The sequence below is a fragment of the Brassica napus genome, chromosome A4, assembly GCF_020379485.1.
Source record: "Brassica napus cultivar Da-Ae chromosome A4, Da-Ae, whole genome shotgun sequence".
NCBI lineage: Eukaryota > Viridiplantae > Streptophyta > Magnoliopsida > Brassicales > Brassicaceae > Brassica > Brassica napus.
The window spans coordinates 14,868,036-14,887,558 of NC_063437.1; the positions used below are offsets into that span (position 1 = coordinate 14,868,036).

A 19,523-nucleotide genomic window follows, 5' to 3' on the forward strand; every position below is an offset into this window, starting at 1 on the left:
CGAACTATTTTCCTAGATTATAAAATCAAACTAAGTATATTCATATTAAAATTATATATACATGCTCATAAATAAAATATTTCCTTCAATTAAACTAAAACAATTTTTATAAAAAATAAGTAACGTCTGATATATAATTTTCATATTAACTATAAATACAAAAGTAATAAAATAATTTACATCAAAACTTAAACTTTTAACCAAAAATATTTAAAATTTTCTATAAAAAATAGATAACACATAACCATATATATATATAAATAAATTTTTTAACACATATTAAAGTTATAAATTTTAGACAGCTATTTTTGTGGCCGCAATTTAGGTTAAACAAATTATTTTAATTTACTTTACAAAAATAATTTGAACGGTCAATAAAAATAATAATTACATTATTGAATAGGTTAAGTCACTACTATATGTTAACTGTTTTATTAAATTCTAACAACTGAGTATTACAATAAGTTATAAAAATCCGAAAATGAGTATATTATGTTTTTAAAATCCATCAATTATTATAGTTCAAACAAGCTAGATGTGTTTATTATAAAACAAAAAAAAAACTAAAACTAAAACCCAAATCAGTCTACAGATACTTTTGTATTATCAAATTAATTATTTTTTTAAATGTTTCCGCTATTTGAAAGTGTAGATAGAATCAAATAATTAATATTTAATATAGAATATTACAAAAAGAGCCAAAAAATACATATATAAAACACATTAGCCATCGATGTCTGTCATTATATGTGTTTTCATTCAATCAAACCCAAAGACTACCAACTCTAATGTTTCATCGACATTGAAGATATCTCCCTCCACAAAGGACAGATTATCTTTTTGTTTTGTTTTGTTTGGTCTGAGACATGAAAATAAAAGATAACTAAAGAATGATTAAAAGACGGATTATAATTTCATGATTAGGATAAGGATAAGGTAGGCCTTATCGTAATTATAAATGACGTTGGACTACAGACCGAACCAAAAGTAATATTTTAAGGTTAGACGGAATTGCACTAATTCAGATTTCATTAATATGATCTACAAGAAATCTTATTTCGAAACAATCATCCACCTGTATTACAGAATAACTAATGACTAAGACAAGAAAACAACCTTCGTTGATCAGTTAAATGAACATTCACCTTGATCTATAAAATTTAATTAAATAATGTATATACACATTAGTTGTCTTTTAAATTATTTAAACAATAAACAATATATACATTGATCATTTACTTCACAATCCACAACTTTTTCAAACGATTAATCTGACGGCCGGCTTAATCTATGGTTCAAGATTAAACTGGATAACAGGCAATACCGCAAAACATTAAACAGTCAAATACATATGACACATCCTTAGATTGCTGTGACAAGAGCCTTTTTCTCTACTTCGCATATATGACTAAGGACGACCGAGTCAAAGAAAAATCGAACCTCATGTCATAAGGTTAAGACAAACTATTGTTGTTTATGGATTTTAACTATGTATCACTTTGGTCAATGATTTGGACTTCACTGATTTTGTATTAATAATCATGAGACGGCAATTTCAGAAAGAGAAGTATCGTATATCTAAAGTATTAAGGATCAATGATTGATTTATGAATTTCACTGATTAAGGATACATAATATATTTCCACTAACTCCCTTTGTAATACCCTAGTTCATTGCCGTGTATGTAACACATTGGTGCCGACTTGGATGAACCTCAACATCAAGGGTTTAAAGACAATACATGAACCAGTTAGACAATGGAACATGACACTCTGTGGGCTAAATGGAAAGTTTATTGACTTTATCCATGAAGTATTTGACAAAGAGAAGGCTATGGCCTTGATGCGTGTTAGTCAGTCAAGAATGTTTACATTACGTTCCTGTATTCGAGGACAAGATCCCTCATTTCTTGTAACAGTTTTGTGTATATAAACTCATGTAAATCTGTAAATTAACATATGTCTACTGATAACACCAACATCACTAATGAGTAGCGATCATACTCCAATCAGGTTGCTCAAGCTGAAAGCGCTGCAGGGCCGTGAGATTTTGGGAGTATTTTAATAAAGATTTCAATGAGATCTTCCCACCGAATTTTTTTTGGAGATTTTTAGACAAGTACATAGCCGAATCTAAGTGATTTATTTTACTCTTGTATTCGGTTGACAGACTCCCCATACATTAACCATAACATGTCATGATGCAGAAGTTTATTCATTATTTTGATAAAAGGGTAATAATCGCCCAAACATTGATAGCAATAGCAATCGTTGGTTCATAGTATATATAACAAAACAACTCAATGTTACATATTTATCTACTCCATGGCTTTGCCTTTGCGTCGGTTGTTGCTGCTCCCACAGCTCGTCTCCAGTACATAGCAGACAATAGAGTCAACGTCATCCCCGAAAATGCTATAAGCTTCCATGGCCTGCGTATAGCTAAATCCCATCGACAAAACCATCTCTACACTGCTGCTCACCACCGTCTTCTCTTTTACTGCCTCCTTTTGTTTCCAGTCAGTTCCTGCTTTCAAGAAATTTCATTTTCGTCTCAATATGCTTGTTCTTCTCAAGTGTGAGAGAGGATTCAAAAGAAATAATATACTCACTAGCTCCAGAAGAGGACGTCTCAGCATTAGAGGTGGGACCAATACGTGGCTTGGACCATTCCATAAGATACTCAGCACGAGAAGCTTCCATTACCGACCGTTCAATTTCCTTTTCCGTAAGCTCAAGATCAGAGTAATATCTCCCTTCTGCTAACAGCGCCTGTAACATAGTCAAATACCGTATAAGTAAGCCAATACACTCAAGACAGATCAGTGACTTGTATCATATAATATGGGTTACTTGCATTATCAATCTGATGTTCTTGCTGAGCCTTAATAGCAGCTTTCACCTGCTCTCTGTCCACGTGTCTCTGGATTCAAAACAGGAAATCTGATGAGGAAAAAACAAATAGATGCTACTTTTCTAGTTTGAATTACCAAACTAAACTTACCCCACTGAGGCTACCAAATCCGAGACCTGCACCAACTGTCAACCGATGTGGATCCACCAAAGAATTGTAATGGTTCCCATGGTGGTAACTCAGCCTTATGGGAGGTGTATCCGTGTTGTAGCTCCCTTGAAATATGTTGATCGGCTCTATAGGAAACAAAACATTTCAATTTCATAAATGTCTAGGTACACTAAAGAACATGAACAACTTTTTGTTTTAAAATGTTACTTTAAGTTGCACCTGTGCTATAGGAGTAAATGTGGATAGGCCTATTATACATTTCTGCTAAAGCTTGGATCTCCACGTTGTTTCCATAGACCTATATTACCATTATGTAAAAAGAGGTAAAAACAAGAGAAATTTAACAAAGCCAAGACATGAATAAGAGAAAGGCACCTTATTTCTTCTTTTCCTCTTCAAGTAAGAGGTAAAGCCTTCAGTTATGAACTGAGAAAAGTGATCCCTCTCGTGTTCCTAAACCATCCATCGTGAGTAAGTTCTGCCACTTGTTACCATTATAACTAAAAACACTACTTCTGTGCTCCCTCAAGACAAAAGTACATCGTAGTTTTAAAAGTAGCATAACACAGTAAGTAGTCTATCTATAAGTATCAAACTTGCTTCATATATTGTTGGTTCAAGATATCTTTCCCAACATACTGTTCTCAAAAGCAAATCAGATTGTCAAATCTAATGCAGTGTGCTGGTTATAAATCACACATTTATCCATATGCAATGTTGTTACTCGGAGTAACTTAACTCTCTTACTTAAAGTTTCATTCAAGTTTATTTATAACCTAATGCTTTATTTTACTTAAAAGCTTTCCTTTCTTGATAAGAGGAAGGAAATGCCAGAAACTAAGAATGCAGTACATTCAAATAAACAAGGTGAATAGCCTATATGTACGGTAGTAAGGTTCATTTTTTGCTCATCTAATGAAAGCTAAAGTCAAAACCACCTAGCTTGATAGAAAAATTACCATGTAGTCCATGCACAGTTGCCTAGTCATGTCGTGTGACTCTGAGTCTCCATATACTTGATCTGCCACAGCCCTGAAGAGACAGTTTCCATCTTCCACCATACGCCTGATCTCGAAGCCTTTCGATTGTCTAATCTCGGTTTCAAACTGAAGCTCTCTTTCCGAGCCAGAGCTAGAGCCAGCATGAGAGGGTACAAAGCACGGCATATGCTCATCGGAACTGTTATAGCCTTCGTTCTCACTCTGTGACCTTGGAGAAGAAGGGTGTGATCCACTTGGCAAACTCCTAGTGGAAACAAGAGAGCGAGGTCCAGCTCCTCTTTGTGCTGCTCCAATTCGTAAAGCACCGAAACTTCCCAAGACCGGTCTCCTATTATCATTCGAAGAAGGCTTCGGTGGAGGAACAGGTAAGGGCAGCGAATCAGGGGAATCACAATCTCTACCTTCACTTTCAACAACAACATTTTCTGAAACAATCAAACCTTCATCATCCTCTCTATCCACAGGCTCATCACTGGGGGGAAGTGATACATCCTTAGCCTCAGAACACTCCGCTTGTTCAACAACATTAACCTCTTCTTGCTTTCCATCCGTAGTAGTTTCTTCATCAATAGTCGCTGGTGGAACCTGAGCATTATTACTGCTTGCCTGTGGTGGCTCAGTTCCTGAGGAAGAAGTAGAGCGGGTTGCGTTGGAAGAACTTCCTCGTTGAATCAAAATACGAGCCATTTTTTCAAAATACAAAGAAGGAAAAGATTAGAGGTGATGATGAAGATCCCAAGGTTTGTCCCTGGCTCTTGCTTTAGGGGCAACGATGACAATCCCTTGAGAGTGGGATTCCTTCCAGCCTTGGCACCAAAACCTTATCTGCATTCCCCTAGCATTCATCAATATTCCCCAACTTTAGACAATCCCAACAACACTTTCATCACTAGCTCAAAGATAACACCTTTACAACAAGCTCAAAACACTTAAACAAGATCCAATCTGGTTGTAAAGTAATCAACTTTCTCAATACCAAAACTGACACAAGTTCCAGTAGTTAATCAACTTTTATATAGAAATCAATCAAAGGGAACGGGCGAAATCAAAACGATGATAAAAGGGGGTAAATCGAAACCCTAGAGTTGACTTGTCAGAGGAGGAAGCTCACCGGAGATTTCAGAAGCTGAGAGTACAGATTCGAGATCCGACGGAAGAGAGTAGTACCAAGGATTCGAACGAATTGGAGCGAATCGGAGATTAGGGTTTCGCGAGGAAGAAGAAAGATAGATGATGATGATAAGGAAAAAATTGGTTAATTTTTGGGAAAGAGAAAAGGTTTTTTTTTGTCAACCGGAGTGTTCGGGTCTGGGGGAGAGACGACCGGATTGGTGAGGTGGACACGTGTCTACATCTTTTCGTCCGAGAGATATATCTCGCAAGCAAAGGTAGCTTTGCCACTTGTCCAATCCGACATTGGTTCGACAAACTTGGTTTAACTGTTTAGACGAACTTGTTAGGGTTAGACTTGTCGTCTGGACAGTGTTGGTTAGATTGGAACCAGATCCAAAGTCGGATTCCGACATACTCCCTCTGTTTTTAAAAGATGCATATTCTAGATTTTTCACATATATTAAGAAAACTCATTAAATATGCATTGTTTTTTGTGAATAACAATTTTCCATAACTTTTTGCCAATAAAAATTCAATAAACACTATTAATTTTTTTGAAACTTACAATTTTTCATAAAATCATACATTGAAAAAGTAAAAAATATATCTTTTTGAAACAATTTTTTTTCCAGAACATACATCTTTTAGGAACGGAGGGAGTACTGCTTAAGCTTGTAAACACAACACTGAACACAAAACGGTTGGACTTATAATCCGGTTTTCCTATTAAGAAATTGGTTTTCTTCAGATCTTAATTGCTACTCCTTTTATTTTATACTAAGTGTCACTTAGATACATTTCACGCAAATTAAAAAGCTAACAAAATATATTAATCTATTTTTATTTATTATACAATTATTTAAAGAAAAATTATTTAACTAAACATCTATTGGTCACTTAAAAAAGTAAAAAAAAATGATTTAATATGAAAACTTTCATTGTAAATGTAGAATAACACTTATTTTAAAACAAAATAAAAAAAATAAAATGACATTCTTTATGAAACTGCTACATTAGCAGTATAAAACAAATTTAAAAAAGTTAATTATCCTAACATTTAGGGAATTTTTTTCTTTAAAAACATGATTGACTAATAAAACAGATTTCCAAAAACAAAAAAAAAAACCATTATAAAAACTAAAAACAATCATCACCGTAACCATCATTTTTTTTTTTTTTTAAATATATACTATTATTATTAATCAGCCGGTCAAACCAGAATTCAGTTTCGGTACAAGCTTGATTCATATTTCTAAATCAACCATTACAAGAATAGCTTCGCTCGCCCACTTAACCGACGCCATCCGCTAATCTGTTTCGGAGATCTTCGAAAATACAATCCCTGTTCTCAACCATTGATGTTGACCGCAAGAAGGTGGGGTTTACCTCGTTGCCTCGGATGCCGGACTTCTCGTGACATCGCCGGAGTAGCTAGATCATGTTAATCTCCTCAAACTCGTACTTCAACTGATCATTTAAGCTCTTGACTCGAATGGATGAAAGTAAGAGATAGCAAACCATAACAGACGCCACCGGAACTTACTACACCATGGACTGGGGAGGAATGAGCACACCATGAACCGCGAACAGTGTAGGCAGCGCAGAACCTCCGGACAAAGCGGGCTGAGATGAAGGCAATCCAAACACCGCGCTTCAGTACCTGCAATAAGAAAGAGAAAAGCCTGCAAAGATCACCAAGGAGCAATCTGAGCACTGGGATGGCTATATGCTCTAATCAAGTCACCCCGTCGAACTAGGAACAATCTGACTCAACGGAAGGTTCCAACCGACGCCTTGACCCGAAACTAGAGAACCTAGCTCGGTCTTCTTGCGCTTCAGAGCTACGCCTCGCTGGTGAAACGAAGAAATAGCCGTTGAGGCGGCACCAAAGGCTCACAACCATTTGCGAAACGGAAAGAGCAACAACACAGGTTTGAAAGTGAAGCGGACAAGCAAGCAGAGAGAGTCATCGGAGGCGCATCTGACTCTGCCATAGACGACAGATGAAGGTGAGCCTCTTAAAACACACACGCAAACCCACAAGGAGACCCTGGCCACACGACCAGCAAGCATCCCTGTGTACGCGCCGACGATGGACCACCGTCGCCTCCCCTGTGCAGAAGCACAACCCGGACCCAGGACGAGACACCAAGCCCTGACTCCACGAAAGCTAGGTACTCCACTCCACAACGAGAACCTCGCCAAATACCATACAAAATGAAGAACAGGAGGAGAGAGCTCGACACAAACCAACACGCGCCTTCACCTCCACGGAAACGGACAGATCTGCAAGACGAGATCCACCACCGTCGTACCCTAAAACGCCGACTCCACTCCTCGAAAGACCTCGCCGCCTCGTTGTAGTTCCAGACGTTCACCACCTACCACCAGATCTAGATCCCCTCGAGGTAGATCTAGGGTTCCGGCGAGTGACGTTCCCCCAGAAGCTCAAACATATCGACGACAAAGATGGATCCAAGGAAGAGAAGCAAAAGGAAGACAGAGTTGAGGGAAGAAGGGACCGCCAGCGCGGCGTTTAACGTCACCGGCCGGAGGCAATCAACGATTTTTTTTTTTTGGGCTACGGAGGAGATAGGGTAGAGAGAGAATAAAAGAGAGCGTGTGTGTTTTTGTTCACCGTAACCATCATGATGACTATATATATGTTACATAATATTTTCCAACATGCTCAGGTAAATAAATGATCTCTTTCAAACGACAATTAATTATGCTGAGGGAAAACACAAAAACAAACTATGTGTAAGATGAGACTGATTTACAACATGATCCACAGTACATTCGAGTTACACCACACAATAAAAGACAAATCATAATCTGACCCTTTTAAAATTTTCACACAAATGAATTTCATTACAAGCTTTCAAGTCGATCTCTTGAGAGCAAATGCAGAGAGGACGACGAGGAACATCAAAAGAGCCGCTGCAATAAAGGAAGCCACCACGGCGCCGCTCGTTCCTTGGCAAAAGTCACCAAACTGCTGGCAAACCGGAAGCCAATTCGAGCTTGAATTCCCGTTGTGCGCCAAATAAACTATTGCTGCAGAAGCCGATGCTGCCATCATTGTGAGGCCCATCATGGCCTGGTCCGCAAAAGATTTATACGAATTAATACAGGGATGTCTCGTGTTTATGTAATCAACATACATTCATCGTATTGATCTTAAAACCTTTGTATATATACAACCATATTCTATACATTAACGAGCTACCTGTATCAACCTAACCTTATCACCCGAGGTTCAGTGATTAAAGAACTTATTGTTTTCGGCGCTGGTTTTACGTTTACATTTTTATAATGCTTTTTCTAAATGAAACTACAGTTTGTTAATGGGGAACTCTTTCGTAGTAAGTGGGCGTTTGCGATTTTTTTTTTGAGATATTATTTCGCTGGATATATAAAACCCCCAACAAAAAGAAAATGTTACGTTTTAGATAGTAATCTTGCGTATAAAATATTACCGTGTCACATAAGATGAGGAAGAGCCTAGGCGGCACGGCGAGAGGCCGGATGATACAGACAATGGAGAAAGGCAATGAGAGGGTTAGGTAACCGCCCACGATTGAGTTTACTATAACGAAAGATCTGTTAAAAAAACACATATATTAAATTCAGAGCTACAAAATTATAGTAACTTACTAAGCACCAAACTCAGAGCCACACAATGATTTCGATAAGTTATTTATTAAATTCTTGGTATAATCTAAGTAAAACTGAACAGATTATAACTTACGACAACGTTGGTAAATCGGTGTAGTCAGCACTGAACTGCAAGAACTGAGTGAAGAAAGGAAGAGTCTCTTCGGTGGTTGCCATCTTTGCTGCAGCGGCCATGGCCGTAATGGCTGCAATGAGTCTAAGTACAAAATCAAAGATTGCTACACCTCTTTTCCAGCCGGCCATATTCACCTTTTCTTGCTTATGTTTTTCCATGATTCGACTGTAGTTCATAGGAGGAGCAAACACATGAGCTTTGCCTTTTCCTTTGTCTAGCTTTGGCTTTTGAACAATGGGTTCTTCTTCTTCTCTTCTGCTACCGGCCTTTTCTATATCCATGGGAAATAATTAAGAAGAGGAGAAATTATAGGATTATTCCTTTCCGAATCTTCAAAGGAGGAGCTAGATATTTTGATGATGAATCATAAGTCTTGCTTGTAATTATATATATATATGATTGACTTGGTGAAGTTGCTGAATTGGTTTGGGTATGTGTATTCTTCCTTTTAGGTTTGATGGGACTTTCTTCATAATCTTACATTCAAGATCGTCGCTTGATAAAATATTGAAGACGACTTGCTCCATTTCCATATAAACTCGGATTGTATATTATTGGGATTGTTGGTTATTGAACCTAATAAAAGTGTTTCTATGTCAACGCTCATATACCTTTAAGTTATAACCAAATATGCATTATACACACATAGACGTTCTTTTAAAGAATAATTACTTTTGGACCAGTGAGTCGCTCTGAATGAAGGCGTTACACATTTTTTTTATAGGATTAGGTCAGGTTGAATTATTTGCTAACTTTGCTTTAGGTTGCACCTAGTAGGTGATGTAGAATATTGTTAATTCACCTTATCAATTTGTATTTTTTTTTTTTGTGAACTATGCGTGATATGCTGGTTCAATATTGTCTTACATCATTACAAAAAATATAGTCAATTTCGACAGAATTCTCGAGGGAACTAAATTTGTCGGGAATTTCCGACAAAAACTGAAAGGCAACTAATATTTTTAAGTTTAATCTGATTTTGCGTAGAGGAAGAAGAATGCTGAAGTGAGCCTACTTTGTTTAAATGGAAAGTCAACTTTATCTAAAAGGCCAGGAGGATAATTTGATATATTTCTTATTGTTGTTAGCTAAAGTTTAAATTTCAGAGATTAGTCCATCGATCAAATATGCGGTTTCAGAGTTTTTGTCAGGATATTATCTGGAATGTAGTTAGTGGAACAAGCTAAGAATCGCGTAAGGTAAATGGTCTTATGGCTTGTCTATTCAATAACAACATTCATAGTTTTATGACTGGTCAATCATATGCCGTCGTTCTCACTCCTCAAAGTTTCCTCACATCATGGCTAGCTTTATATTTTCCAGATCAAATAGTCCATGGTCGGTGTAATTATAAACGCTTTATATCTTTTTTTTTCCTTCTGCTCACGTTGTGATTTTATTTATTTTTTCCACCAGAAAGACACCACAAATCAAAGGAACTTTTGTTAAATATATATATATATATATATATATACTAGGTGATTTTCCCGTGCTCATACACGGGTATAAATATTTATAAAATAAAAATATTATAACAATTGAATTGTTATTTTTTTATTTTAAATTAATTTATAATTTGTATGCATAATTTATATTAATAACATTATATTAATTTAATTAGACATATGATTGTAGATATGTTATATCTAGTCAGTTTTGTTATTTTATAGTCGATTTAATTATCATTTGTGTATATTAGATTCTATCTATTTCTCTGAATTTAACTATAATATTTTTTTATTTTAAATATATTAACATTATGATTAATTTTCTTATTTGCATTTACGTTGGTTGTTGTCTTAGATATGTAAATATATTTGAGGAAGATTATGTATAACTTAAGATATATTGTGCTTAGAATTGAATATAAAATAAACTAAAGTGTCTGATTACAAATTACGTAAATTAATATAACGATAATATTCTACAATATCTCATGCATACATATAAATTTTACAAAAAAACTAAATTATAACAGTTGGTTAATATTTTATTTTCATTTGTTAATATGTATTGAGTAATCCTATAATTTATATTTATAAAATAAATTATTATTATAAAATTATATATTCTTATTTTAGTTAAATCTATGATTTTAGATATAAGTTAAATCAAACTGAAGTATAATTACTTTTATTATAATTAAGTAAAATCAAATTAGTTTTACTTATTATTTAAATGTGCATGTAATTTCATAATATTTATCAAATTATATGTTGATTTTTTAAAACAAAATATCAGAAAATAAAACGATGATCAATGTGAAGTTACATATATAAGTAACTGATACATTTTTAGAAGCTCATGAACACATATCAATATTTACAATAATTAAAATATTTTATAAATTCTAAATAATTTTATGCCTTAAATTTATTAAATGATAAACTGAAATTTATTTTAAATCATCTTAATCTGAGAATTCTGATTTCTTTAGTATTTTAATTATAGTCATATTAAGTTCCACAAAAATAAAAACATAAAATTTAAAAGCAAATTTAATATTATGAAAACGAATAATTTTAATAATGATTAAATATAATATATCTACCTCGTTAAAGTATATAGTGTTATGTTATTTTAAAAAAATATAATTATTTAATTAAAATATATTTATTGTTAATTGTTTTTTAATATCACTTAGAAAAAGCAATTTAAAAAATGGGTGATTGTATTTTAAAAATCATATTATATAAGTAAAATATAATTTAAAGATTTTTTACTATAATTGAAATATATTATAGTCAACTGAATATATGAAAAATAAATAAAACATTTCAATAATACTAATTATAAACTATTTTTAGTCAATTAAACATATACCAGTTTATGTAATCATCTAAGAAAATAGATAGATATATAAAAAATATTTATATTACTTTAAAATATACATTTTTGTATTGTTTAAAATTATGTTTTAAAAGAAATAATATTTCTTTTTTGAATATCAAGATTATGTGTGTGAATGTTGTTATATTATAACACATTATATTCAAATATATATTTTTATCTAAGAAAATATAGATATAAAGAAATATTTTATTACTTCAAAAGTGTATTTTATGTTATTAAAAAATATTTTTTAAATGGAATATTTCTATTTTCGTTTTAATTTTTTAAAAACTTTATAAAATTTTCTTTTTTATTATATATGTTATTTGGAAAATTTTAAAAAGGAAACTAAATTAAAATTCAATAATAGTATTTAAATTTAATATATTTAATTCATTAAGGGTATTATTGTAATCAACCATCGTGAGAGTTAATGTGAGCGCGACACATAATAAACAGATTTTTCAAATAATATTACAGACATTAGCAAAAACTTTTTATATCTAACATCAATTCTTTTCTAGCAAGCAAGTAAGCAAGAGTGAAGTTAAAAAAAAAAAAGTAAGCAAGAGTCAAAAGGGAAATCTGAATAGAATAAAAGGTACCACGTACACAACATTCATAGGCGCATTTACTATTTTTCACATTAACAGCGCATTTGATATCAAAGCACGTACACATTATAGATGTCATAACTCTTGACACCTCTTGACATCCAAGAGAGATAAGGCTTCTGTACTTGGGATTCTCTGAGTTGCTCAGTGTCCAAAATACTGTTTCTTTTAAATTGAGTTTTCAATTTCTTGAATCTTGATGCTTCTAAAATTAAAATTCTGCAAAAGTTTAGAATATGGATGCATAATTATATGATATCAAGACATGCTGAAACAAGAAGACTGGCCAGCAATGGCACCTGAGTTGGACGAAATAAAAGCCAGTTATACTGTTTTTTTTTTAATTCTCAATTGCTTACATACCAAGATCTCTAAATGTAGGTGCTCACTGCCTTGCTAAAGGCCACTGACTGCCTTGCTAAAGGTGGCCTATCACGCATACTAAATGCTCCTTATGTAGATTGTCTGGTGCAAAGTTGGCTAGCTCTTTCCGCTGGCCATGAGGCTATACATTAGTAATAAACTAGAAATTTCGATGCCAATTTTTTAAAAATAATATCAAAAATTGATATTGATCCAAATGTCCCATATATAATAGAGACTCCACTTGTTCTTTTTATTGGACAACTAATAATATTAACGGCCCAATGAGCTTAACCAGTTACAACCGAAACTATTCTCAACTGTAAGACAATTACAACCTAAAATATACTATGATAGATATGTTAATAGGCGAGACTTGCTCATTGTGAAGAGAACCATGGAGAACCTTCACTTGTATCCCTGAAACAATTGTTTCAAAGCGCTTATAATATCAGAACTGAAGTGGATACACCCATTCAAGAGGGTTTGAAAGAAACCGAGTATGCCCACGGAGAGGCTAGATTTGCCTGAACAGCCATTTAAACGAGCAAGGTCTATGTCTGTAAGGGGACCTTGTTGAAGAATAATGTTGGCCAGAAAAATATTCGAAGGGAGCTTCAGAACCGCTGAAAACATCGATAGAACAAGACTTACAGTGCTTGGATTTAGAGCTGAAGCTCAACATGTAAACCAAGTCCCAAACACTGACCAAGAAGGATGTGATGAGAGGAAAGACCGGAGGAGCATCAGAAGTGGATCTGATTTTGGGAGGAACATATGCTTTTGTCACGTTGATGAGAGCTTTATACTAGGTGATTTTCCCGTGCTCATACACGGGTATAAATATTTATAAAATAAAAATATTATAACAATTGAATTGTTATTTTTTTATTTTAAATTAATTTATAATTTGTATGCATAATTTATATTAATAACATTATATTAATTTAATTAGACATATGATTGTAGATATGTTATATCTAGTCAGTTTTGTTATTTTATAGTCGATTTAATTATCATTTGTGTATATTAGATTCTATCTATTTCTCTGAATTTAACTATATTATTTTTTTATTTTAAATATATTAACATTATGATTAATTTTCTTATTTGCATTTACGTTGGTTGTTGTCTTAGATATGTAAATATATTTGAGGAAGATTATGTATAACTTAAGATATATTGTGCTTAGAATTGAATATAAAATAAACTAAAGTGTCTGATTATAAATTACGTAAATTAATATAACGATAATATTCTACAATATCTCATGCATACATATAAATTTTACAAAAAAACTAAATTATAACAGTTGGTTAATATTTTATTTTCATTTGTTAATATGTATTGAGTAATCCTATAATTTATATTTATAAAATAAATTATTATTATAAAATTATATATTCTTATTTTAGTTAAATCTATGATTTTAGATATAAGTTAAATCAAACTGAAGTATAATTACTTTTATTATAATTAAGTAAAATTAAATTAGTTTTACTTATTATTTAAATGTGCATGTAATTTCATAATATTTATCAAATTATATGTTGATTTTTTAAAACAAAATATCAGAAAATAAAACGATGATCAATGTGAAGTTACATATATAAGTAACTGATACATTTTTAGAAGCTCATGAACACATATCAATATTTACAATAATTAAAATATTTTATAAATTCTAAATAATTTTATGCCTTAAATTTATTAAATGATAAACTGAAATTTATTTTAAATCATCTTAATCTGAGAATTCTGATTTCTTTGGTATTTTAATTATAGTCATATTAAGTTCCACAAAAAAAAAACATAAAATTTAAAAGCAAATTTAATATTATGAAAACGAATAATTTTAATAATGATTAAATATAATATATCTACCTCGTTAAAGTATATAGTGTTATGTTATTTTAAAAAATTATAATTATTTAATTAAAATATATTTATTGTTAATTGTTTTTTTAATATCACTTAAAAAAAAAGCAATTTAAAAAATGGGTGATTGTATTTTAAAAATCATATTATATAAGTAAAATATAATTTAAAGATTTTTTACTATAATTGAAATATATTATAGTCAACTGAATATATGAAAAATAAATAAAACATTTCAATAATACTAATTATAAACTATTTTTAGTCAATTAAACATATACCAGTTTATGTAATCATCTAAGAAAATAGATAGATATATAAAAAATATTTCTATTACTTTAAAATATACATTTTTGTATTGTTTAAAATTATGTTTTAAAAGAAATAATATTTCTTTTTTGAATATCAAGATTATGTGTGTGAATGTTGTTATATTATAACACATTATATTCAAATATATATTTTTATCTAAGAAAATATAGATATAAAGAAATATTTTATTAATTCAAAAGTGTATTTTATGTTATTAAAAAATATTTTTTAAATGGAATATTTCTATTTTCGTTTTAATTTTTTAAAAACTTTATAAAATTTTCTTTTTTATTATATATGTTATTTGGAAAATTTTAAAAAGGAAACTAAATTAAAATTCAATAATAGTATTTAAATTTAATATATTTAATTCATTAAGGGTATTATTGTAATCAACCATCATGAGAGTTAATGTGAGCGCGACACATAATAAATAGATTTTTCAAATAATATTACAGACATTAGCAAAAACTTTTTATATCTAACATCAATTCTTTTCTAGCAAGCAAGTAAGCAAGAGTGAAGTTAAAAAAAAAAAAAAAGTAAGCAAGAGTCAAAAGGGAAATCTGAATAGAATAAAAGGTACCACGTACACAACATTCATAGGCGCATTTACTATTTTTCACATTAACAGCGCATTTGATATCAAAGCACGTACACATTATAGATGTCATAACTCTTGACACCTCTTGACATCCAAGAGAGATAAGGCTTCTGTACTTGGGATTCTCTGAGTTGCTCAGTGTCCAAAATACTGCTTCTTTTAAATTGAGTTTTCAATTTCTTGAATCTTGATGCTTCTAAAATTAAAATTCTGCAAAAGTTTAGAATATGGATGCATAATTATATGATATCAAGACATGCTGAAACAAGAAGACTGGCCAGCAATGGCACCTGAGTTGGACGAAATAAAAGCCAGTTATGCTGTTTTTTTTTTTAATTCTCAATTGCTTACATACCAAGATCTCTAAATGTAGGTGCTCACTGCCTTGCTAAAGGCCACTGACTGCCTTGCTAAAGGTGGCCTATCACGCATACTAAATGCTCCTTATGTAGACTGTCTGGTGCAAAGTTGGCTAGCTCTTTCCGCTGGCCATGAGGCTATACATTAGTAATAAACTAGAAATTTCGATGCCAATTTTTTAAAAATAATATCAAAAATTGATATTGATCCAAATGTCCCATATATAATAGAGACTCCACTTGTTCTTTTTATTGGACAACTAATAATATTAACGGCCCAATGAGCTTAACCAGTTACAACCGAAACTATTCTCAACTGTAAGACAATTACAACCTAAAATATACTATGATAGATATGTTAAAAGGCGAGACTTGCTCATTGTGAAGAGAACCATGGAGAACCTTCACTTGTATCCCTGAAACAATTGTTTCAAAGCGCTTATAATATCAGAACTGAAGTGGATACACCCATTCAAGAGGGTTTGAAAGAAACCGAGTATGCCCACGGAGAGGCTAGATTTGCCTGAACAGCCATTTAAACGAGCAAGGTCTATGTCTGTAAGGGGACCTTGTTGAAGAATAATGTTGGCCAGAAAAATATTCGAAGGGAGCTTCAGAACCGCTGAAAACATCGATAGAACAAGACTTACAGTGCTTGGATTTAGAGCTGAAGCTCAACATGTAAACCAAATCCCAAACACTGACCAAGAAGGATGTGATGAGAGGAAAGACCGGAGGAGCATCAGAAGTGGATCTGATTTTGGGAGGAACATATGCTTTTGTCACGTTGATGAGAGCTTTATCCCATAAATTAAAATCAGCACTAAAGCCAACAAGTTGCACCGGCGAGACTAGGTGAATCTTGAACACATCTAAGAGCGGGTTTTTAGTGAAGAGGGCGGTGAGATGGGTAGTGAAGCGGATGGAGGGTCTGAACTCAGAGGCTTCCCTTGTTCAGAAGATGATTTTTATTCAGAAGATATTACTTGAGATAGTAACTTTACTTCACTTTCCAGATTACTTGCATTTGAGTTCTTTCTTAAATTTTTGCTGACTTCGAGCTCATCATAAATATTTGTTTTTACCACAGGGACGGATTACAATAAGCGTTGATAGAGTGATGATGATCGTTTTCGTCCACAGAATTGGAGACTTTCTTTACCAATGAACATAAAACTCTACTGACATTGAGGTGGAATTGGAAAAGTAGATTATTGTTCTCTAAATACATTAAACAATGGTCTTTTCCTCCTAACAACTTAATCCCTCTATCTAGTACGGGAAAAACAAAATCTAGAACCAAATGGTCTAAATTTTGAACTCATATGCCAAACGCCTAAAGTCTATTCTATTTTTGATCTTAAGCCCGTACCACATAAATATCAAATTTTGATCCGGAATATTCCTGCAAAAAAAAAAAAAAAACACCAATATTTATTCTAAACAAAGTTATATCCCCTTTCTCTTTCCGAAAGTCAATAAACCAGATACAAAATTTTGTTGGTATATCTTTTCTATTTTCAACAATCAGTATAGCTTAATGCATCTACAGGTTTATTTTTCTTGTAACAAAAAAAAGTCTAAAGGAGCAAGGTAAATAAGTAGAATTTTTGTTTCTTTCCTAACTTGCTAAGTGAATGGGCTTGCTGACAGATATGAGTAACAAAGAATAGTATATTAAGTTTTTCTTTTTGAGAAAAGAATAGTATATTAAGTTGCATGGGAGACAACTATGGAGACAAACTAGAGGGATCTTGTTCCAAAACTAGTTGTAATATGAAAGCATAGAGAAGGATAGTCTTTCAATCAAAATAAAGATGTGTCTGGTTATAACTGTCATAATTCCAAATTGAATCCTTAACCACAATCACAATATACATCCTTATTTGAGTTGAAACGCTTACACTAACTTCCATATAAGTTTGATAATCTATAAAAATATAGAACTACACCTGGAGAATCTCTGCAACATGCAGCTGAAGATGCTCGCTGGTATGTCAGAAAGAGCGATTGTTTAAAGAAGCAATCCACGATTTACCAAAAACAATTTACAAAAAATGTTTGATCGATTGTTTTTTTAATATAACCATATTTTGTTCCAAATTTCGTTAGTTACTCAAAAAAATCTTTCAGAAAATACGGATGGCTTAGGACGAATACCTTTTCAATCTTCAAAAATATACACGGGACTTACAAATACCTTAAAACGTGTTTTAATAAATAAACTAGACCTTGACCCGCCCGACCGGGCGGGTATTTATTTTATGTTTTTATTTTTTTTTTGTTTATATTAAATGACGTATTTGTAATATTAAAACATAAATTCATATTGAAAATTAATCTTTATAGTTATAATAAAAATAAAATTAAAAGTTTAATAAAATATTCTGATATAAATTTTAAATTTCGTAATTAAAATAATATAGAGGCGGTCATATTTTTTTCAATTTCAAAATCTAAGCTTCCTTAAAGACAAAGAAAATAAATTTATAAATACATAAAATATATAAACTTATTTGGAACTATAATTTCAATTAAAAGAAATTTGTTAAAGAAAAATAATCTTACTGTTGTTATTTATTTCTAGAGCTTGACCCGTGACCGTATAAATATTTGCTTTCACTTTAATTTTTTTCTTTGTACTAATGGTATAATATATATATGTAAATTAAAATATATTACATAACTGTTAATATAACATTTTTAAACATAACAATTTTATTTATTACTTTGAATAATTATATTTTATGATTTTAATCGTCTATTATATCACAATGTATCATATAAACAAATCCAATATTTATAACTAATTGGACTTATATTATGAAAGCATTATACTAATATATGAATAAACTATTTTATATTTTATTTATATGTTATATAAATTGATTATGATGTGTGATTTTTTATTTTATTATTTATTACTTATAAATATTAAAAATATTGAGTATGTTAATACGAAATATATTAGGAAATTTATTTTGGTTATGATTTGATTTGATAAAGGAAATCTATTATTTAAATTTTGGAAAGATATTAAATGCTTAAATCTATGATTTAAATTAGGAAAAGACAAGCATGCTTAAATATAGGTTCAATATCTCAATGGCATTCTAATGTAAATAAGTAGTAAAACTAAGGGGTATTTCTATTTTGTACTTCTGTTTTAATAAAGTAGATGGGCTGTTCGCAAATGTTTATAAATTTAAAGTAAGGTGCGACGACACTGGAATAAAATTAACACACACCTAAACCATTGTTAATAAGAACTAAATGATTGTCTTAAGTCTTAACAGTGTCACTGGGACCCGTGCGTCTGCACATGTTTTTATTTTTTAAGTTTTTTTAATTTATTTAATGACATTTTTAAATAATAGATTATTTGAATATTTTTTAAGTTCTTACGAACTTATCTGGACCTAGAAGGATTTGACTTAAATTCTGATAGGAAACTTGTAATATCCGAATGAAATTTAATTTTAAAACCAAAAAACTAATATCCAAAAAAACTGATTTGTACTCGACTGAGTACTTGAATGTTCATGTGTTGATTATGTAACAAATAAAAATTCTTTGTTAACCCGTTTGAATTTTTGTTACGAATGAAGTAATTCATTCATACATGTGAAA

General features: G+C 31.6%; 2 protein-coding genes across 5 annotated transcripts; both read right to left on the reverse strand.

Moving 5' to 3' along the window:
• Nucleotides 1-2,198: 2,198 nt before the first annotated feature.
• Nucleotides 2,199-5,384, reverse strand: LOC106446755 (OVARIAN TUMOR DOMAIN-containing deubiquitinating enzyme 6). Of its 4 annotated transcripts, none has more exons than XM_013888541.3 (8): nt 5,137-5,384; nt 3,984-4,850; nt 3,400-3,477; nt 3,244-3,322; nt 3,004-3,149; nt 2,857-2,922; nt 2,612-2,771; nt 2,199-2,529 (listed from the first exon to the last, which is right to left on the reverse strand). In XM_013888541.3, the coding sequence occupies exons 2-8, from the start codon at nt 4,710-4,712 to the stop codon at nt 2,318-2,320; spliced, it is 1,470 nt and encodes a 489-aa protein (XP_013743995.1). In that variant the 5' UTR covers nt 4,713-4,850; nt 5,137-5,384; the 3' UTR covers nt 2,199-2,317. The 4 variants fall into 4 exon arrangements, with proteins under 4 accessions (XP_013743995.1, XP_048633751.1, XP_013743996.1 ...); XM_048777794.1 differs by having other exon boundaries at nt 2,199-2,526; nt 5,137-5,383; XM_013888542.3 differs by having other exon boundaries at nt 2,199-2,526; nt 3,984-4,860; nt 5,137-5,381.
• Nucleotides 5,385-6,282: 898 nt separating this feature from the next.
• On the reverse strand, nt 6,283-10,679 carry LOC106449966 (casparian strip membrane protein 3). Its single transcript, XM_013891625.3, has 3 exons — nt 8,890-10,679; nt 8,618-8,741; nt 6,283-8,238 (listed from the first exon to the last, which is right to left on the reverse strand). Exons 1-3 carry the CDS (start codon nt 9,210-9,212, stop codon nt 8,020-8,022), a joined length of 666 nt encoding a protein of 221 aa, XP_013747079.1. The 5' UTR covers nt 9,213-10,679; the 3' UTR covers nt 6,283-8,019.
• Between the last annotated feature and the right edge of the window lie 8,844 nt (nt 10,680-19,523).

Coding starts and splice junctions, on each gene's coding strand:
- LOC106446755 (XM_013888541.3), bottom strand. CDS start 4,712: ATGGCTCGTATTTTGATTCAACGAGGAAGTTCTTCCAACGCAACCCGC. Junction 3,478..3,983: donor AACTGTGCATGGACTACATG/GTAATTTTTCTA, acceptor TGGATGGTTTAG/GAACACGAGAGGGATCACTT. Junction 2,530..2,611: donor GACGTCCTCTTCTGGAGCTA/GTGAGTATATTA, acceptor ATTTCTTGAAAG/CAGGAACTGACTGGAAACAA.
- LOC106449966 (XM_013891625.3), bottom strand. CDS start 9,212: ATGGATATAGAAAAGGCCGGTAGCAGAAGAGAAGAAGAAGAACCCATT. Junction 8,742..8,889: donor ACCGATTTACCAACGTTGTC/GTAAGTTATAAT, acceptor TTTTTTTAACAG/ATCTTTCGTTATAGTAAACT. Junction 8,239..8,617: donor TCCTCATCTTATGTGACACG/GTAATATTTTAT, acceptor TTTGCGGACCAG/GCCATGATGGGCCTCACAAT.